The sequence below is a fragment of the Telopea speciosissima genome, chromosome 10 (assembly GCF_018873765.1).
Source record: "Telopea speciosissima isolate NSW1024214 ecotype Mountain lineage chromosome 10, Tspe_v1, whole genome shotgun sequence".
NCBI classification, from domain to species: domain Eukaryota; kingdom Viridiplantae; phylum Streptophyta; class Magnoliopsida; order Proteales; family Proteaceae; genus Telopea; species Telopea speciosissima.
Genome location: NC_057925.1, coordinates 62,125,524 through 62,143,234, shown reverse-complemented (window position 1 = coordinate 62,143,234; position 17,711 = coordinate 62,125,524). Strand labels below are relative to the sequence as shown.

The 17,711-nt window shown below is 40.7% G+C and overlaps 3 protein-coding genes and 1 non-coding gene across 4 annotated transcripts; 2 read left to right on the top strand and 2 right to left on the bottom strand.

Annotated features, from left to right (window-relative positions):
• Positions 1 to 358: 358 nt before the first annotated feature.
• Positions 359 to 3,553, bottom strand: LOC122641323 (G-type lectin S-receptor-like serine/threonine-protein kinase SD3-1). The gene is made up of 2 exons (XM_043834526.1): positions 474 to 3,553; positions 359 to 403 (listed from the first exon to the last, which is right to left on the bottom strand). Exon 1 carries the CDS (start codon positions 2,953 to 2,955, stop codon positions 475 to 477), a length of 2,481 nt encoding a protein of 826 aa, XP_043690461.1. The 5' UTR covers positions 2,956 to 3,553; the 3' UTR covers positions 359 to 403; position 474.
• Positions 3,554 to 7,492: 3,939 nt separating this feature from the next.
• On the top strand, positions 7,493 to 12,937 carry LOC122643861. Its single transcript, XM_043837433.1, has 7 exons — positions 7,493 to 7,681; positions 7,765 to 7,834; positions 7,931 to 8,043; positions 8,110 to 8,632; positions 8,719 to 8,847; positions 10,965 to 10,980; positions 12,344 to 12,937. Exons 1-7 carry the CDS (start codon positions 7,543 to 7,545, stop codon positions 12,935 to 12,937), a joined length of 1,584 nt encoding a protein of 527 aa, XP_043693368.1. The 5' UTR covers positions 7,493 to 7,542.
• Positions 12,938 to 13,727: 790 nt separating this feature from the next.
• TRNAK-CUU lies at positions 13,728 to 13,800 on the top strand. The gene has a single exon. It is a non-coding gene; the product is annotated as a tRNA-Lys (tRNA).
• A 514-nt stretch (positions 13,801 to 14,314) lies between these two features.
• Positions 14,315 to 17,106, bottom strand: LOC122641724. Its single transcript, XM_043835012.1, has 5 exons — positions 16,595 to 17,106; positions 16,325 to 16,513; positions 15,812 to 16,066; positions 15,625 to 15,716; positions 14,315 to 15,145 (listed from the first exon to the last, which is right to left on the bottom strand). The coding sequence occupies exons 1-5, from the start codon at positions 17,063 to 17,065 to the stop codon at positions 14,350 to 14,352; spliced, it is 1,803 nt and encodes a 600-aa protein (XP_043690947.1). The 5' UTR covers positions 17,066 to 17,106; the 3' UTR covers positions 14,315 to 14,349.
• Between the last annotated feature and the right edge of the window lie 605 nt (positions 17,107 to 17,711).

Sequence of the window (17,711 nt, the reverse complement as noted above, 5' to 3'; positions counted from 1 at the left end):
GAGGTGCAGTTAGGTAATGCAGGTTGTAGGTTGAGTTTAATTCTTGGCAAGTGAGCTGTTACAATACTATGGCTACAATGGATAATGGTATTAGTATTACGCAAACAAAATCAAACTCTTCAATGGTGCTCCAGTCCATCAACATCTTATAATCATAAGTAAAAGAGAAACAATATTAAAATTTTCTGAAGAGAGCTTTGTACATAAGTAGGAAACATTCCCTTGGTCATGATCTGATACATGTATGGAGGTGCAAAGTTTTTGGGGCTTCAATCCTGCATATTTGAATTCCCAAAAAGTTCAAACCCTCCACGCAGCCATAAATTTCAACTCCCTGTACCCCAACGATGAACTTAGAAATCTAACCAATCTAGCCTGACACAGTTAATATACTGTCAAGTTACCGGATGAACCGAGGTTGAAATTCATTCTGCGTGGTTCATTGCAAAAATTACTGCATCGAAATTAGTTGAATCAGGTTGTATCATCAACCTCGATCTTGTCTGCTTCATCCTTCTTATTTTCCTTCATGATAGTAGAACATGGTGGAGGCCTGTCTACAGAAAGAGTTCCTTCTAATATCTTAACCACTTCACTGAAGGAAGGTCTAAGGAATGGCTGATCTTGTAAACACCATAAAGCTAACCTAAACATTCTGTCTACTCCTTCACACTCCTCATCACTCCCTGAATTCCTGTCTTGATGCATTTCTTGCACCAACTTGAATAAATTCTCTCTAGTAATATGAAGTATGTCCCTCTTTCCAGTCACAATCTGTAGCAGCATTTCACCAAACATGTAAATATCCTTGTCTGGCAGTGACTCTGATGAAGATGCACCTTTTTCTAATAGGCTCTTGAGCCCAAAATCTGTAACCTTAGCTACCAATTTCTCATCAAGCAACACATTCTCAAGCTTCAGGTTCCTGTGAGGTATACACTGTTGACACTCAGCATGTAAATATGCCATGGCTCGAGCAACACCAAGGGCAGTACCAAGCCTCTGATGCCAACTCAACCCGCTTTGGTTTGTTCCTGTGTTGAATAGCCATTTGTCAAGAGAACCATTGGGAATGTACTCATAGAGAAGAATTTTGTGCTGTGGCTCAAAACAGAAGCCTTTTAAAGGTACGAGGTTTCGGTGGTGAGTGCCACCCAAGGTAGAAACTGCCATCCGAAAGTCACTTTCAGATGCTACAACAGCATTTAGCACCTTAGCAACCACGGGGGTTTGGTTGGGGAGTACACCTTTGAAAACATTTGGCCCAAGTTGGTCAGTGAAGTTAGTTGTCAGTTCTTTCACCTCTTCAAAGGACAATCTGATGAGGGCACTGTAGTTTGGGTTCATTTGAGCATCCTTTCCAAAGGGAATTCTCCTCTCAGATTTAATCTGCCTTGTCTGGTTGATGAACCAAAACACAACCACTTCAACAGCGAGGAAAGCACATACTGTGACCAACACAATGATAGCCAGAGCAGCTATAAAACTTTTCCTACTGTCAACATGAGAAATGGATCTCTCCGACGGCAATTGCATCGATTCTGCATTAGCTTGTGGGTTTGCTTCTGTGGTGGAGACTGCCTGAGGAACTAAACAGACCTTCAAGAATGAAGTTGCAGGAACAGATGGGTTCCCATACCCACTTATAAAGCTAGTTCGTTTGATTTTGCAAAGACCTGAACCATCGTTCTTTGAAGTCACAGCAATACAAGAACTGTCCTCTGCACAGTACTTCTTGCAAGCCTTCTCACTCAACATGATATCAGTATCAAGCGGAGGATAAAGACCATAAAGAACAGTCTGTTTCAGAACCATCATGCTTGTACCCATCTTGCAGTTCCCCAAATCTACCATCTTCTTGCACCCATAAGAACCTGAATCCATCCCAGGAGGCCCACCTCCCCAATCCACGGAATCATGGAACAAGCATTCACAAACAGGTCCACTTGAATTGTACCGACAGATGCTATATAAACCACAAGAACCAAAAACATCGCATTGGTTCTCAACAGCTTGCCATCCTACCTTCCATGTATGGAGAACATTGTCCCATGAGTAAATTCTCAAGTTTCCATCGGAGTCAATCCTAAGATGTCTCAAAAGCACAGACGGGTCTCCAAAGTCTTTACTCGATTTGGACCAAACCGATCTGCCAGTAGCATCAAACAGCCCAATAACCCCAGTAGGCTCAAACCTTGCTTCCTTCACATCAACAGAGGAAGTCAAATGGCTACCCCAGTAAGTCACATTGTTCTCCCAGATGAGTGCAAGATCTCCTGTGTGCCTTATCACAAGATTGTAGTAGCTAGAAATGAAGGTTGTGGAAGGGGCTCGAAGGGCTTGAGGGAAATATAGTGCCTGACCAGGAAGAAGAGTATTGGTAGGGCTATCGAAGCTTTGCCAAAGGACTTTCTTTGCATTATCCATTAGAACCAGATTACCATTGTTCAACATACTAGCAGTTTGAACACCCAAACCACTAGTATTACTGCTCCAAACAATCAAACCACTAAGGTTATCAAATAAGACCAATCTTCCATCCATAGAAAGCCTAAATGTAGAGTTCTCAGAAACCCTAACCCCACCACCAACAGTCCACACAGCAACATTTGCAGCTCTGTTTCCCAAGTTATACCGTATACCAACAGCAAAACCATCATAATCTTTCCAATAATCATCGAAGAACCCAAAAGTGAAAACCCCATTTTCAGAAATCCAACTTTTGTTTTCAGACACTAAAATCTCAAACCCAAGCGGAACCGAAACCATTGGAAAGGCCTCACAAAACCCCACAGACCATAAACCTAAAACAACAATTACAGCTAAAACATGACCAGAACCTTCAAAAGAGTAGCATTTACAGAACGTACCTTGAAAGCACTTGGCGGGTACTCTTGCTTTGAGCTGATTTATCCAAACCTCATGCATTTCAGCCAAGAAAACAGAGAGATTCATGTAGAATCAAAGTTGCATAGCCGTAATATACAAGTAGATAAGGTGTACTGAAGTTCTGAGGTGGATATAAAGCAGGAGAGAAACAGGGATAAAAATTGAAAAGGGCGAACCGTGACACTTCAGGAGTCGGGAGTGGAGATTTTGAATTTTGGGAATTGGGTTGGTAATGGTAGAGAGGCAAGAATACAAAATTCAAATCTTCTTGGAGACAACTTCATAACTGATTCCTAGTGAGTGGCATCCTTGTTCTATCCCACTAAGTACAGTAGCAGAGAACTTTTTATTCCATATTCCATGATAGCTCGATAGGATTAAGCAGACAAAAAAGGCAGAATTTAGATTTCTCAAATCGAGTTCGTTGTAGATTACTTCTTAACAAAATAATCCCAGATGGGATGAATTGGGACTTGGATAATGGATAGCTTATTTAATAGACCCTCGTTCTTCTTTCCAAGAGGGAATAATGGTGTGGGGAATTAAACAATAAGTAAAACATGGTTGTGAAAAGACAGATTTCACTTTTTCCCTTTGGAGATTTGTGCTGAAGTTGCAGGCTTGGATGCAAAAAGACAAGGGTCACAAGACATCCAAATACAAACAGTGTTCACTTGTGAACAGTACAAATACAAGCCCTATCTCAGGTATTGGTGAAAATCCCTTACTTGAACTTGAGCTATACAGTGACTACAGTCCATGTTTGGAATTATATCCTTGATCATGACCATTCAATCCATAACTAATAATCCTGAAACTGACTATAGCATCTTAATCGTCAGACACATATCATATGTAAGTGAGCAGTGAATGAGTACCAAAAGAAAGAAGAAAATGTCAAACAGCTTGACAAGGGTTTCTGGGTTGCTGCTGAGATGAACAAGAAGCATCCGCCGTCTAATTACGAGTTAGAAAGATCCAAGGGTTTCTTCGTTTGTAGTGAATGGAGTACGACCCATCAAGGACTCGAGCTCCGGATCAGCCTGTATCGGGCATTCGGGCCTATATGAAATCGAGAAAGTACTATTTTTAGGGATCGGTCCTCGTATCGGCTAAAAAATAAAAATTACAAAATCTTTAAAAAAACAATAATCAGAAAAATGTATAAATCAAAATGAAAGAAAAGAAAATGAAAAAATACCTAATTTTAATAAAATAGTGGAAAATTATATATATATATATACTAAAACATTGTAAAAAATAAGATTCTAATAATTAAAAATAATATTTAAAAGTCATCCAAATTGATGTTTATAAGTTAAAAAATCAAGAGTTCTACCCAACAAGCAAGAAGCAGGATATGCTAACACACATTGTCTTCACACCCAACAATCAAACCAAAACTCTCAATAGTGATTATAAATCAACTTGACCATTCGATTTGACTAGACACGGGCAACAATCCACCCTTATTGATGTTTTTTGGGATCGGGCTCCTCTTCAAGGAGTGCCAAGTGAGCATCCAATGGCTGGGTTGGCAGCTTGTGTGCAGTCACACATCCCGGCACGCAGTCTACCAGCCCAACCTTTGGATGCCTCATTGGGCAATCTTCTCATTGAAGAGGACAGTGAAGACTTTTTCTTCAGCTAAAAAAAAAAATGAAGCAAATCACCCTCCCTCCCCTTCGTCAATAAGGTAACAAAAGAAAGCGGTTTATCCAAAAGTGCAACAAGCAATTCGGTTGCCAGTGCTATAGGTAGAGGAGTACATTATGGCAGGATCAGTCACCCAGGCAAACCAAGGTAATAGTATCCCGATCAAACAGTTGACGAAGGGGATGAGCGGAACAAGGAGTCTACTGGACACGGTTCAACTAGCAGAGACTCTTGGAACAGCTGGAGTAATAAGTCCTCAAGTAACCAGATCTGGTGTTTTTTTGTGAGATTATCAAATCCCAAAAAAATTATAGTGGGGATCCCCACAATACTAGTGGGAATGAGATCCTCTCCAGTGTGCATCCAATGGCTGGAGGCACTGTGTGACTGAGTGCTCCCAACCGTTAGATGCATACTCGAGAGGATCCGGATCCAGCCAGTGTAGGGAGGAATCTGGATGCCATAGTTGTTTTGAAAAAGGTTCATCCACATGGAAAGAATTTAGCTGCAACCTGGGTTGCAATCATGCTCTTGCTGTCCCCAATCGTAGGTGCAAACTTGAAATAATTCCTTTTCCCTTTGGGTTCACTATACCTCTTAGGTTTTATTACTTTCCATAATACCCTTATGAATTCAAAATCAATGCCTACAATTGGGGCAGCAGAAACATAGCTGCAACCTGGGCAACAGTCAATTTTTGTCCCATCCACATAGGCCCACATATTCAGAATAAAAAAGATTAAAAAAAAAAAAAAAAAACCCAACATATCAAATGGAAATTGCTTGTTGAAATCGATGGAAAGTTTTCCCAATTATAATGATATGCTTATTACTGAAAATGGTTACATGAATATTAGAGTTGGAATTGGAAGTATGGCACTATGGAAGATGAGTTGACACGATGTAGAGAAACAAAACCCATCCACAGTTGATATATACTAATCAGGGAAGCAGATAAAAAAAGCCCATGCATGAAATTAATGTATTGAGCCCATCTGCATGGTTGCTGTTGGGGGCGGGGGGGGGGGGGGGGGGGACTCGTACATGATCCATATGAACGTTATTAGACATTGGGTTCTCAATCATTCGGGTTTAATTGGTCTCCACCAATTTAAGGTTCCGCATTATTTCCGTTTGTTTAGGTAATCGGGTCTCATAGTCCAAGGTATGGACACGAATCTATTCATTCAGTTTGTTAATGGTTCATAATCGAGCTCAAGATGATCGGGCTTTAAACTGACTATAAATGGGCTAAATAGATTGAAATAGGTTAATCGGAATATAAATGGTCGGTCATGGTCAGATGACCGTCGGACCACTACCTTGTACCAGGAATGTCTGATTATTAGTTGTTCAATGCTTAATCTCGACACGTTTAGGTATTGGGTCGGATTAGTTTCAGCTTTTGATCAAACCAGATCGGACTTATCATTGCAGGCCAACTTTTGACACCCCTCCTAATTAGACGTTGTTAACTAATTGCATTTAATTAATTTCTCAAATATGAAGGACAAGTGGGGAAAAAAAAATTAGAATAATTATCACCTCCAATTTGTTGGCACCTTCAATTCTTCCAATTGCTCTAATGGGGGAGTGGACCCCATCTTGGACAATTTTATTGGGCAAGAGATAAGGTGATCTTTTCTGGCCTCATGTGAGGAATTGGAGGAATTGAAGGGGGCAGCGAATCGGAAGGGATAACGATTAAAAAATATGATACCAATAAACAGAGAAGTTTGTTTACCCGAAAAATAAAAAAAAGACTAAACAGAAAAGCTTGCTTAGAAAGGGAGATTTTTACCCCCAAAAAAAGGTTAACCCAATTGTGTATTGCCGTGCATTTTAAGCCACGGGAGAGTGGAGAGGGGATCCATCCATGCCCCTATAATTAAACTAGAGAAGAAGAATAATTAAAGAAGGCCAAAACCAAAGTAGTTGTTAGTGCATTACTGCCTCAGCTTCGATCGCCAAACTTTTCCTTTCTGAGTTTTCTTAGGGAAACAGATTGCGGTTTCAGGATTTCTGAGTCTCACGGATTAATGGAGGTAATAAAAAAAGCAAACGTAGACTTGGGGTTGAGAGAGAGAGAGAGAGAAGCGGGCTTGGACTTAGAGTCTACACGTTAAGTCATCATTAATCAACTGGGCTTTGTTGATTCAGATTTTACCAGCAAGAGGAAATCCACATTATATGGATCCCTCTTCGATAACAATTTAAGTAAAGAAGAGAGAGAAACCCCAAGGAAGTATCTTAGTTGGTAATTAAGGACCAGCATCTCACAACAAAGACGTCATAAGTTCCACTCTCTTCCAATTCTGAATCGAGGGTGGGGATTAATAAATCAACCCGTAGGAATTAGAGAGAACTTGGGGTGTTATAGGCACTGTGGTTAGTTCTGGGTTGAGGCCGTTGAACCGAAGACAGCAGAGAAGGACAGATAATCGCGGGAAATCAGAACCAGAATCGGATAAGTTTGAAACAATAATTTCTATATAAATGGATTTGAATCCTGTCGATGTTCACCTTTTCTCACTCCATGCTTTTCTCTTCCATCAGCATCTAACGAAATCGGAGAAGCAATTAAGGAGGAAAAGCTGATTCTGCGACAAAGAGAACCAGAAAAAAAAAATTATAAAAACATTCAGTAATAATCTCGAGACTCGATTCGATGCTTCTTTTTCGATTCGGCGTGAATGATTATTAGTATTTATCTTCTTGTGTTAGTTTTCTGTTAGCCATGCCTGCCCAAGCTCAGATTTTTTTATTGATATCATTTGATAATCATCCATGAGGGGTGAAACATGAGGAAGGATTTCCGGTTGCTTTTCGGCTTTTTCTGATACAGGCCAAACCAAGAGGGGAATTTTTTTTCCCCCTTTCTTCTTCTTCTTCTTGTTTTGAATAATTGAATGAGAAATGAAAAACAATTAATGGGTTTTGTCTGAAAAGAAGATTCGGTCGTGTCTTGGTCTTTTTGGTTGCAGAGAACTGGGAACAATGGAAGCCAAAGGAAGGGAGGTGATGACTCAAGCGAGGCGTATTCACGTCATTTATTTTCTGAGTCGGATGGGACGAATCGAGCATCCTCACCTCATCCGAGTTCATCATTTTAGTCGAAATGGCGTTCATTTACGAGGTTCCCTTTCATACTTTCTCTTTCACTTCTTCTTTTTCTTCTTCTTCTGATTCTCTTCGATCTATTGGTTATTTTGTCTGAAGATGTTAAGAGATGGCTCTCGGATTTACGAGGAAAAGACATGCCTGATTCATTTGCCTGGTCTTACAAGAGGTTTGAAAACCTTGTAGCTTCTACAGCTCTGCTCTTACTTGTAATGATCTCCTCTCTCAGCACCTAAAATGACTTGCAGAATCTTATTAATCGCAGGAGGTACAAGACAGGTTATGTTTGGCAAGACTTGGTGGAAGACGACCTCATCACTCCAACATCTGATAACGAATACGTCCTCAAAGGATCCGAAATCTCTTCTGTTCCCTTCGGTAATCTTTTCTTTAACTGTTATTATTAAAATATAATTCAAGAATTTCGATTCCAAAGATTTGTTGGATTTACAGATGCTTGTCCATGCGGTGAAAAGAAAGCTTCAATAGAAAAGCCAGGAAGAAACCCTGAAAACCCACAAAAGAAAATGGAGGTGTCAGCTAAAACCTCCGAAATCGAAATCGAAATCGATGAAGAATCATCAGAAGCGTTCGAATCGGATACATCCACAACGACAGACGAATCAATGAAATCGAATGCGAGAAAGCCAGAGAAAGAAGACACTAACAGTGAAAAGAAGAACAAGAGGAGGACAGAGAAGACCCAACCACCACCATTGACGAACTCTGCAACATTCTCCAAGAGTAGGAGCCATTCTAGCGGAACTTCTCACGTACTCCGTAACTTACTCACGTGTGGTGCGGTCGACACCAACGATTCAGCAATAATGACGATCAATCGGATCAATAGAACTTCGGAGAGTCGTTCAAATGAAGCAGGGTTTTGTAGAACAGAGACCATGGGTGGGTCTCAGAGGATCTTCGGTAGTGCTTGGAATCAACAAGCGCCGCATCAACAGAATTCCAGGTAAAATGAATCAATTCAGTCGTCTCTGTCTCGAATCTCGATCCATTTTAGCCATCTGAGACCCTTTTCTGTTGTCAAATTATCAGGAAAAGCTTTACTGACGTGGGTGTGAGTGTGAGTGTGAGTGTGAATACTACTTCAAAGAGCAGGAATGAACCTTCAAATCAGAAGACTGTTTCTGCAGCTTTAAAGCCAATCGGGGAGCCCAATTGCTCGTAAGTAACAACCACACTATACAATGCTTGCAAATGACCAAAATGTCCTTTTATCTTTAACTAAGCTAATTAAGCTCCGGCTCTGATACTATTTGTTAAGGACTTAGATAGAACTTATATTTTAAAGCTCAGCAGTAAAAGATGGTGCCGAAGTCCTTATAAACCCCTCACATTCTTAAATCCAATACTATATGTCATCAACACATAGTATAGCATTGTGTGAAGCTGAATAAAATTTTAGCTTTGAGGCCAGCTTTATAGGGAAATTTTGTCAAAACTAGGCAGCCCTTGGGTGAATTTTCCTTTTGTTCTTAACCACATTCTTGTACTTGTGGATTGGATTAACAGTTTATACTAACATATAAAGGCAAGGACCTGACTTTCAGACAATGTGGAAAAGCATTCAAGCCGGAGAAATTGCACTCACATATGATGTCTTGCAAAGGTATGAAAAGCACAAGAAGTGGTGGTGGTGCTACTATGGCCCCAGAGAAGAGATCGTCATGGAAATCAACAGACGCATCAGAGGAAGCAATGACCTTTTTCCTGAGACTTGCTAATTAATATGTTCTTATTCATTTCATTGTGCATATTCTTTCGTTTTTTTTTTTTTAGGGGAGGGGGTTTGCTGGTCACAGTAGTCTGGGGATACCAGAGAGATAGAAATCATAGTTCTAAGAGTATTTCAGACACTTCATCCTTTAGAGGAGAGAGAGTTTATTCAATGTGTTGTCTACTGCATTCTCTTCTCTCCCCAGTAGAAAACTTCTCCCTTTTTTTAGCCTCTTTTTTTTGTCCTCTCTCCTCTTGAAAGCTTTGTCATCATGCTGATTTCATCATGTAAAGGAGTAAGGAAAAGTGAACAAGCAGGGGGAGGATATGCAAATAGAAAGATGAGACTTCTTGTTAATCCCTTTGCCTGGAATGTCTGTTGCTTTGCTTACATTAACTCACCTAGGATTTCTACATTGGAAAAAGTTTGAAGATGAGCAATATCCTCTTATCGTTGTTTGATCTTAATATGTAATAGAACATGCTCTTGATTGAGAATCTCTGGATTGCATAGTTGCTCATAAAGGGTTTTTGGTTTTTGAAATAAAAGGAGGGGGTGGGGTAGGGAAGGGTTCTTTGAACCTACAACATTTACTATGCCATCTCAAAGTATAATTTTCTATTCATTTTTGAGAGAAAAAATGATAAAAGATTCTTATATGAGGAGCTATATCAAATGCCTTATGCTTAGAGACACTTTCCCCCCAAAAAAATAAAAAATTATCCCATTCCCTTGTCCTACGCCGACTCCCAAATAGAAAGACATAACTAAATTTATGAAGAAAGGTAGTTCTCATTTGATCTTCATTCACTGTTTCTTATAGTTTCTGTTTCCAACAACTAAGCACAAAATGTAGTAGTACTGATGAGGCATAAAACACCCCATCAATCAGAAGCTCCCACATGGCCGAGCCGAGGTCATTCCAAGAATCGAATCGAGCTAAGTGGAAGATCGGGCCGACCCGATCTTCGATAAACCTTACTGCTTGGCCGAACTCGTCAGACACATCCAAGTCGACCATACGCTGAGTCGAACTTGTACGGGTCCGACGAGGCCGACCTAGTAGGCCGAGCTCTTCGGCCGATCTCTGGCCGCACGGCACGGTAGATCAGTACTCACCTAAAGATCCCCATCACGGCTGAGCTGCACGCCCGCCAACCCCATGGTCTGGGCCTCGATTGGAGCACCATAGCGCGGCCAAGCCCACACAACTAATGATGACCCTCAGGTCATACAGGCCGAGGTCGAGCTCTGAGGCCGAGCTCTCTGCGAAGGCTACCATAGGGCCCCACCGGAGATCACGGCGCCACGTCAGCACCACCAGAGAATCACGGGATAAGAATCGAGTCACGATCTCATCACGATACCGAATCACACTCCCATTAGGACTCTTACCTTAACAAGAGTCCGACCCCGAAGGAAACTCTCCACTCCACTCCGCTCTGCGGGGAAGAGCGTTACCAAACAAGGACTTTTACCATACTAGGACTCCTCCAACCGCCTCATCTCCCTCTATAAATACTAAGGTATGGAGTTCTATTGCTCATCTGACTTTTACTAGCAGTTACGCTGTTGCACTGGTGATCTAACTTTAGCATCGGAGAGTCCTAGGCCGGAGTCACACCGGCTCTCTTGTGCTCATCACTTGGTCTTTGCAGACTCATCCGTGGGCAAACCAAGCATGGGAGATTTCCACACGCAACAAGTACTTTTTGTTTGTATCTTGTTGCCTTTCTCATTTGCTTTTGGAGACATAGAAGTCCTTTTTTGGGGGGGGGGGGTGTGGGAGTGTGAAGAGGGGGATATGGGATTGTTAACATCAACAAGTTAGGTAAACTTTGTGGAGTTCATCGGTTTCCATGTGACAAGAAATGGTGGATATGGGTTATAGGTCCACATTGTAAAAGATCATACTCATCTCACTAGCAAATTTTCAGCCCGATCGTTATACAATGGATCGGAGAGAAAGAATGTTGTCAGGCTGTGAATTGTATTGTATGCTAACGCTTCTTTGGTCTATTTCTCTCTCCTCCCCTGCTATGAAATAACATATGCATTAGTATCACAAAATGCACATTCAACGAGAAAGGATACACATGCCGTTATAATTTATCCATAGAGAGGGTTGTTGTGGCCAATCTGAACAATAGGTTTGATAAATCATCCACTTCCTTGGTCACATATCAAATTTTATGGTATAATTCAATCATCTGACCCATCTTGTATTATTACCCTTTTCTCGTGTATTTTGAACCCATTGAATTGTTATGCTTCTTTTCATTCTTGTTTTCACTTTTTAGCCCAGCTTTGACCATGATTTTTGTCACATATAAGAGTTCATTTACACTGAAAATTTGCACATTGATGGGAAGGTGGTAGACCTCACCTGAGGCTAAAACTTGAGCCCCAAATATGTTGCACATAACAGTTATAACATGCCAGTGTTCTCTACCCCAGCTGAACTGATATTCAACTACTTTTTCATTTTTTTAAAATAATTTTAGTATTGCAATGTATTTTTTCCACCTAATAACGTAGTGGCGGGACCCTCGTGCACTGGATATACTCTTTTTAATTTTAAATATAAAAATATTGTTAAATAGAAAGAACAATTGAATAACCTAAATTATATATAACAGTACAAATAAAACATTACAGCATATTCATTTTGTAAGGGCTAGAATAGATAAGAATGAACCATAGTTTATAGAAAAAATATAGAGTATTTTTGCATTGTCTAGTCATTTGATTCATTTCAAAAGATAAATATGTTAAATTTAAGGGGGGGGGGGAAAGTAAACAAAGATTTACACAAATTTTGAGGGGAAAAAATAAGTAAACTGTTGGGATTATTATGTAGATTTTAATTTGTGGCAGATTTGGAAGGCTAGGAATCAGTTTATATTCTGACATACTAACCTTTCTTTGTATGATACTATACAGGGTTTCTATCGAAGTGTTCACGAGGGAAGGCTGGGAATAAGTAGAGAGAAGTCTAAGCCTCTTGACTCTCCTGTTCCTTTAAATATTGTGTTACCAGCTACTAATACTAGTCGATATAAAATTTACACTGATGGTGTTTGGAACTCTGTTTCTTGTTTAGGTGGTAGAGGTGTCATCGTTCGCAACCATAATGGAAAATTTGTGGTGGCAAAGTGCAAGCATGGCTGTAGCGACTCGGCAATGGCAATGGAGGCTGAGGCGATAAGGGATGCTCTCCTGCTCGCGCATAGTATTAAGGTAGATAGTATTTCGATATTTTCAGATTGTAAGGCTCTAATTGCTCACCTGAATAATGCTCACTCTTCTCTTGATTGGGCATCAGTGATGGAAGTGTCGGATATTAGAGTATTAGTTGGTGAATTTGCCTCCGTTGTTTTCATGTATATTCCTAGGATGTTAAACAAGGAAGCCCATGTGTTAGCTAGAGGGGCTTCCCTACTTTCTCTTTCTTCTATGTGGTGGATCTACCCACCTAGCTTTGTTGTAAATCCTTCTCTTCTAAAGAGAAGGGACGTCGTTGCGTGTTTTGAATAAATTTGTTTGGGCTGAAAGGCCTTTTGATGGATCAAAAAAAAAAATATATTTTGTGTCCATTCACCAAAATCATAATTCTGAGAATTTCACCCAAAAAAAAAATTTCTGAGAATTTTTTTTTTACAAAATGTAAAGCTATATATGACCAATTCCTTTTTTTTTTCTTTGTGTAAAATATGATCAATATAATTATAAAGTATGGGAGAGATTTCCTATGATGCATGAAATTAGATTCCCATCAATATACCTAGCAAAAAACAGTTTGTACGCATGGGACATTTAATGTGGAGAGAGTGTGTGGTGTAATCTGCACACTGGCATCGGGAGGATCCCTTTCCCAGTGAGTATATAGGATTTGGGATGCTGTTCTCTGTGCTGAAACGTAGGCTACGACCAGGCACATGGGGGTAGGCACAATGACCACCCTGCCCCCTTGAGTGACAGGTCCATGTGTCTGGGCGCAGCCTGCACTGCAGCCGAGAGAACATTGTCCCATAGGATTTTATACAACTACTCTTTTTGTTTTTTTACGAAAAGGAATTATCATGACGCCAATGCATTGTAGATTACTAAGTACGTCTTCTCACATTCCATCCATAAACCCCACACTCTCTCCTCATTAAAATCACTATTAGATGATTCAATTTTTCACCACCTCCAATGAGGGAAACTGCCCTTTAACGCTGTAGCAATGTCTGACCTTCATCTTTTAAGAGCTTTAAAAGAACCAAGGGCGCAAAGACTTGTAGTTCCGGTCTATTAAAAGCTAATTATTTAATTGTATAAAAAAGCCCGTCTAGCTCAGTTGGTAGAGCGCAAGGCTCTTAACCTTGTGGTCGTGGGTTCGAGCCCCACGGTGGGCGTATGTTTTAGTCCATTTTTAGCTTTTAAAACCGCACAAAATTAATTGATGCTTCAACCACAAGAGATTCAGATCCTCTACTAGGTGCGCAATGACCGTCTTATTCTCACTTGGGCCAAAGCGCTCAGGCAGGGGTAAAGCGATCATTGCACCACACCTCATCAATGCACCGCTGTAGCCATTGTAGACGATCTGGATACCTAATCAAAACAGATGAAATTTTGAAGACAGAATAGACTGCCAGAACATTCAAGCAAGTGATGTTGGCCCCTTGGCCCCTCCGTTCTTATTTTGTTGTACTTGAGGAGAAGATTAGAACAATTTCATTGAAAACAAACTAGTTTCAACTCTCAACTGTACAATTCATAGCCAGGGGAATTCAAGAGAGGGGACTCCAGAGTTTCCTTCAGTATATCCTATACTTGAAAAGGCAATAGTTAAGTAATACATAGCTAAAGAACAGCTTCAAAAAACCCAGATTTGTGAGGAACTTTAATGTATACTCATCTAAAGAAAAAAGTGACCTCCTACAGTCCTACCAGCATAATCCCTATCTACTAGTAAGCACGCTTGCATCAACATGCTCTAGTAGAAATCCATATAGTTTCTTTCTCAATCTCTCTATTCTCTCATTAACCTCAATATCATCACTGACCGCATCTTCCAACCACTGATTTATTCTTTTAAGTTGCCCAAGAAGACCTATGATCTCATCATCTTCTTCCCCCTGTTTTAATCCAAATCCGTTGCTCAATGAATCCTCCAAGTATTTCAAGAACCATCCACGAGAAAACAAGAGCAGCTGCTTGGCTAGAGATGCTGTATCTTTCAAGCCACTTCCTTGTAACCATTTCCTCTTCTCAGTGTTTGTCTTCTTTGATGCAGGTACCACAACCCCCCTTCTAGGAGAAGGCATCTTCTTGGTGCTCAATTCACACAAGCTCCCCTGATTTTTGGGGCTTTGTTTGTTCTGAGGTGAAGGGCTGCTACGATTGACGTCTTTAGTTGAGGTAGAATTTTCTAAGACAACATGATAACATTTTCCATTGTGTAGAATGTCTTTCTTATCTTGCTTGACAAACAAAGAAAATTTGGAAAGATTGGTATCTAAAGCAGCTTGGACCCATGATGTAGAATCCACAGCTTTACCAGTAAAGTTTGTGCAGGCTTCTGGTGATGCACTTTGTACACTACTAGAACTGGTTTTTCCTTCTGGAGATCTCGTTGCCAGTAAGCCATTTACAACAGATGATGCTTGCCGCAAGTTCTGATGGAGGTTTAGAAATTGATCCACTAAGAGTCCTGGAGAATCTTGCAGGTCTGAGTCACACAGTTCCGAAAACATGCTGGGGCAGGGAGGCAAAAAATTAGCTAGCAATAGAACAATAACAACATACGATAATCGCCCACTTCAGAGAGAGAGAACAGAAAGAAAAGCTTGTCACTTGAACAAAACAAACCATTTTATTGAATGAATCATGACTCCCTCTTCAAGTTCCAAGCTGTTATTCTTGAATTGTTTAGAACTAAAATTGTTTCATTTCTCAAATGTTCTGAGATAATTTCAGTAAGATTTCCCACACCCACCCCACCCCCCCCTTCCCCAAAAAAAAAAAAAAAAATCAATAAAGAATGAATGAAACTTGAATGGCGTCAGAAATTGTGACCATATGGTGTGAGGTATGACTCAATCTGAACTAGTGAAACTCCAATAGAGGACTAATGGTCCATATCAAACTCCAATTAACCCAAATAATTTGCAAAATAATGAGGTTGCAAGCAAAGAAAACAGAAGATAATAAGAAAAGGAGGGCATGTACCATACCTCATGCATCGGATGACAGACTCTGCTGCCGAAGCTTCTTGTAATGCATCTACTGCAGCAACAAATGCAGCATTGCTATAACGCAAAGCATCCTAGAGGCATTGCCAGTTATGAGAAATTTTAAACATTGGTGATTATATGCACTGAAATTCTGAGATTTCATAAACACACATATTTTATTACATACCTTCCCGAGAGCATGAATACTAGATGGCAGTGACTCCCACGAAAGGCTTTGATCTGAAATTTTTTTAGAACTAACAGGAACCTTAACAAGATGGCATGGACTATTTCCCTCCTTGGGCTTAATGTCTCTTTTTAATGGCCTCTTCGGTATTTTCGGAGATAAGCCATTGCTTTTATTTGATGGTGGTGAGTTGTTCAAACATCGATGCTTCGGAGCAGAATCGCTCCTGGAAGAAGCCTTCTTATCAGAAAGAACCTATAGGTCAAAATGAAAAAAAAATAATAATAATAATTAATTTAAGAGATAAAAATTCTTCCAACAGTTATATCTGTAAATTTGCCTTAATGAGCTGAAAATTCCAGCCCAAAAGATAAATCCCCTGTCCAGACTCCATAGACATCTCCTTAAAGGTTTGCTAATGTAAACACTGCTTGGATTCATCATTCAAGCTACAGAAAACAGAGGAAGGGAGAAGGATCAAAGTAAAGAATCCATGAAATAATTATAACTCACAGAAGCAGTATCTGAGAAACTGGAGGAACGTACGCCGTTCGCATTCTTCGATCCTGGGATATGGTCCCATCCCCTTCGCATTGTATCCAAGCTTATTCTCCTAATCTCCAGGTCTTCCACCTTCGCATTATTCCCCAACGAAGCTCGTATCGACTTGGTTTTGTCTTCAGTTTCTGACGATCTCTTCACCTTCATCGTCTTCAATCCATCTTTCTTCCCGGCGGTCTCTGCATTTCCCGAACCCTGGTCGTCACCTTGGTCCCTCTTCAACTTGGTCGTCTTCAATCCATCTTTCTTCCCGGCGCTCTTTACATTCTCCGAACCTTGACTCGGCGGAGAGAAATCAACATTAGGTCGAACCAACAACCAATCGCTGGAGACCAAGTCGGTAGGGTTACCAACACAAGGCCACCTCTTGGGGACAGGCTTGATACCACGAAGCACAGGAACAGGATAAGCAGAGTCGAGGCGAGAGACATGCAGGAATTGACCGAGTTGGATCTTATCGCTGAAGATCAAATCGAGGTCTTCATTGGAGATAGAAACGTAAGCAGAATGTAAAGAGTCGGATACCTTCAAGAAGAAGCCCCTACTCTGCCAGGGATCATCGCCGGCGGCAAGTGCAGGGACAATCTCGAGCACCTGCAAGAGAGCTGAACGATGCTCACCAGTGACCTTGACGTTTCTGTCGCTGGCATGCTGGAGCAGCTTCAAGAGCACGCCTGGAGTAAGCGATGCCATGAGACACGTTCCTGAGTTCTTTCTTCTCTGCTTCTCTGCAACAAGAACAACAACAACACATCGAATGTCTCTCTCTCTGTCTCTCTCTGCTTAAGAATGAGAATCTCTCTATAAGTATTCAGAAGGAGTTGGAAGGAGAGAGATCACGTGACATGGGTTCTCGAATCTCGCTTCTCGGGTATCGAGGATAATGCCTATTGGGTGTAAGAAGCGGAAGAAGACAATGAGAAGAAAAAGATCTAAAAAGAGAGGACTTCTGGGTTGTCGATACTTAAAACTCTCGATTTCGTGCTTTCATTGGATTAGATTAGACATCTCTCTCTCTCTCTCTCTGAGTTCTCTTCTTCTGGGACTTGGGAATTCTCTTCTCTTTCCTTCCTTCGGCTATCGCTTTCAGAGATTCAGACGTTTCAGAGGCAAATAGAGAGAGAGAGAGAGAGAGAGAGACGAGGTTCCCAAAGCTGAGGATTTCGAACAGAGGGTTCATGTCTTATCAAAAAAAAACAGAGTTTTCATGTAAGACTTGTGGGTCCTACTCCTAAGAGAAAAGGCTAAGAAATGTGAGCTGGTGTATGGTGATTCTGTATAAATGTCCTATTTTAACGGTGAAAGATAAGATTTGGAGACAGAGAAATTGAGATGTTAA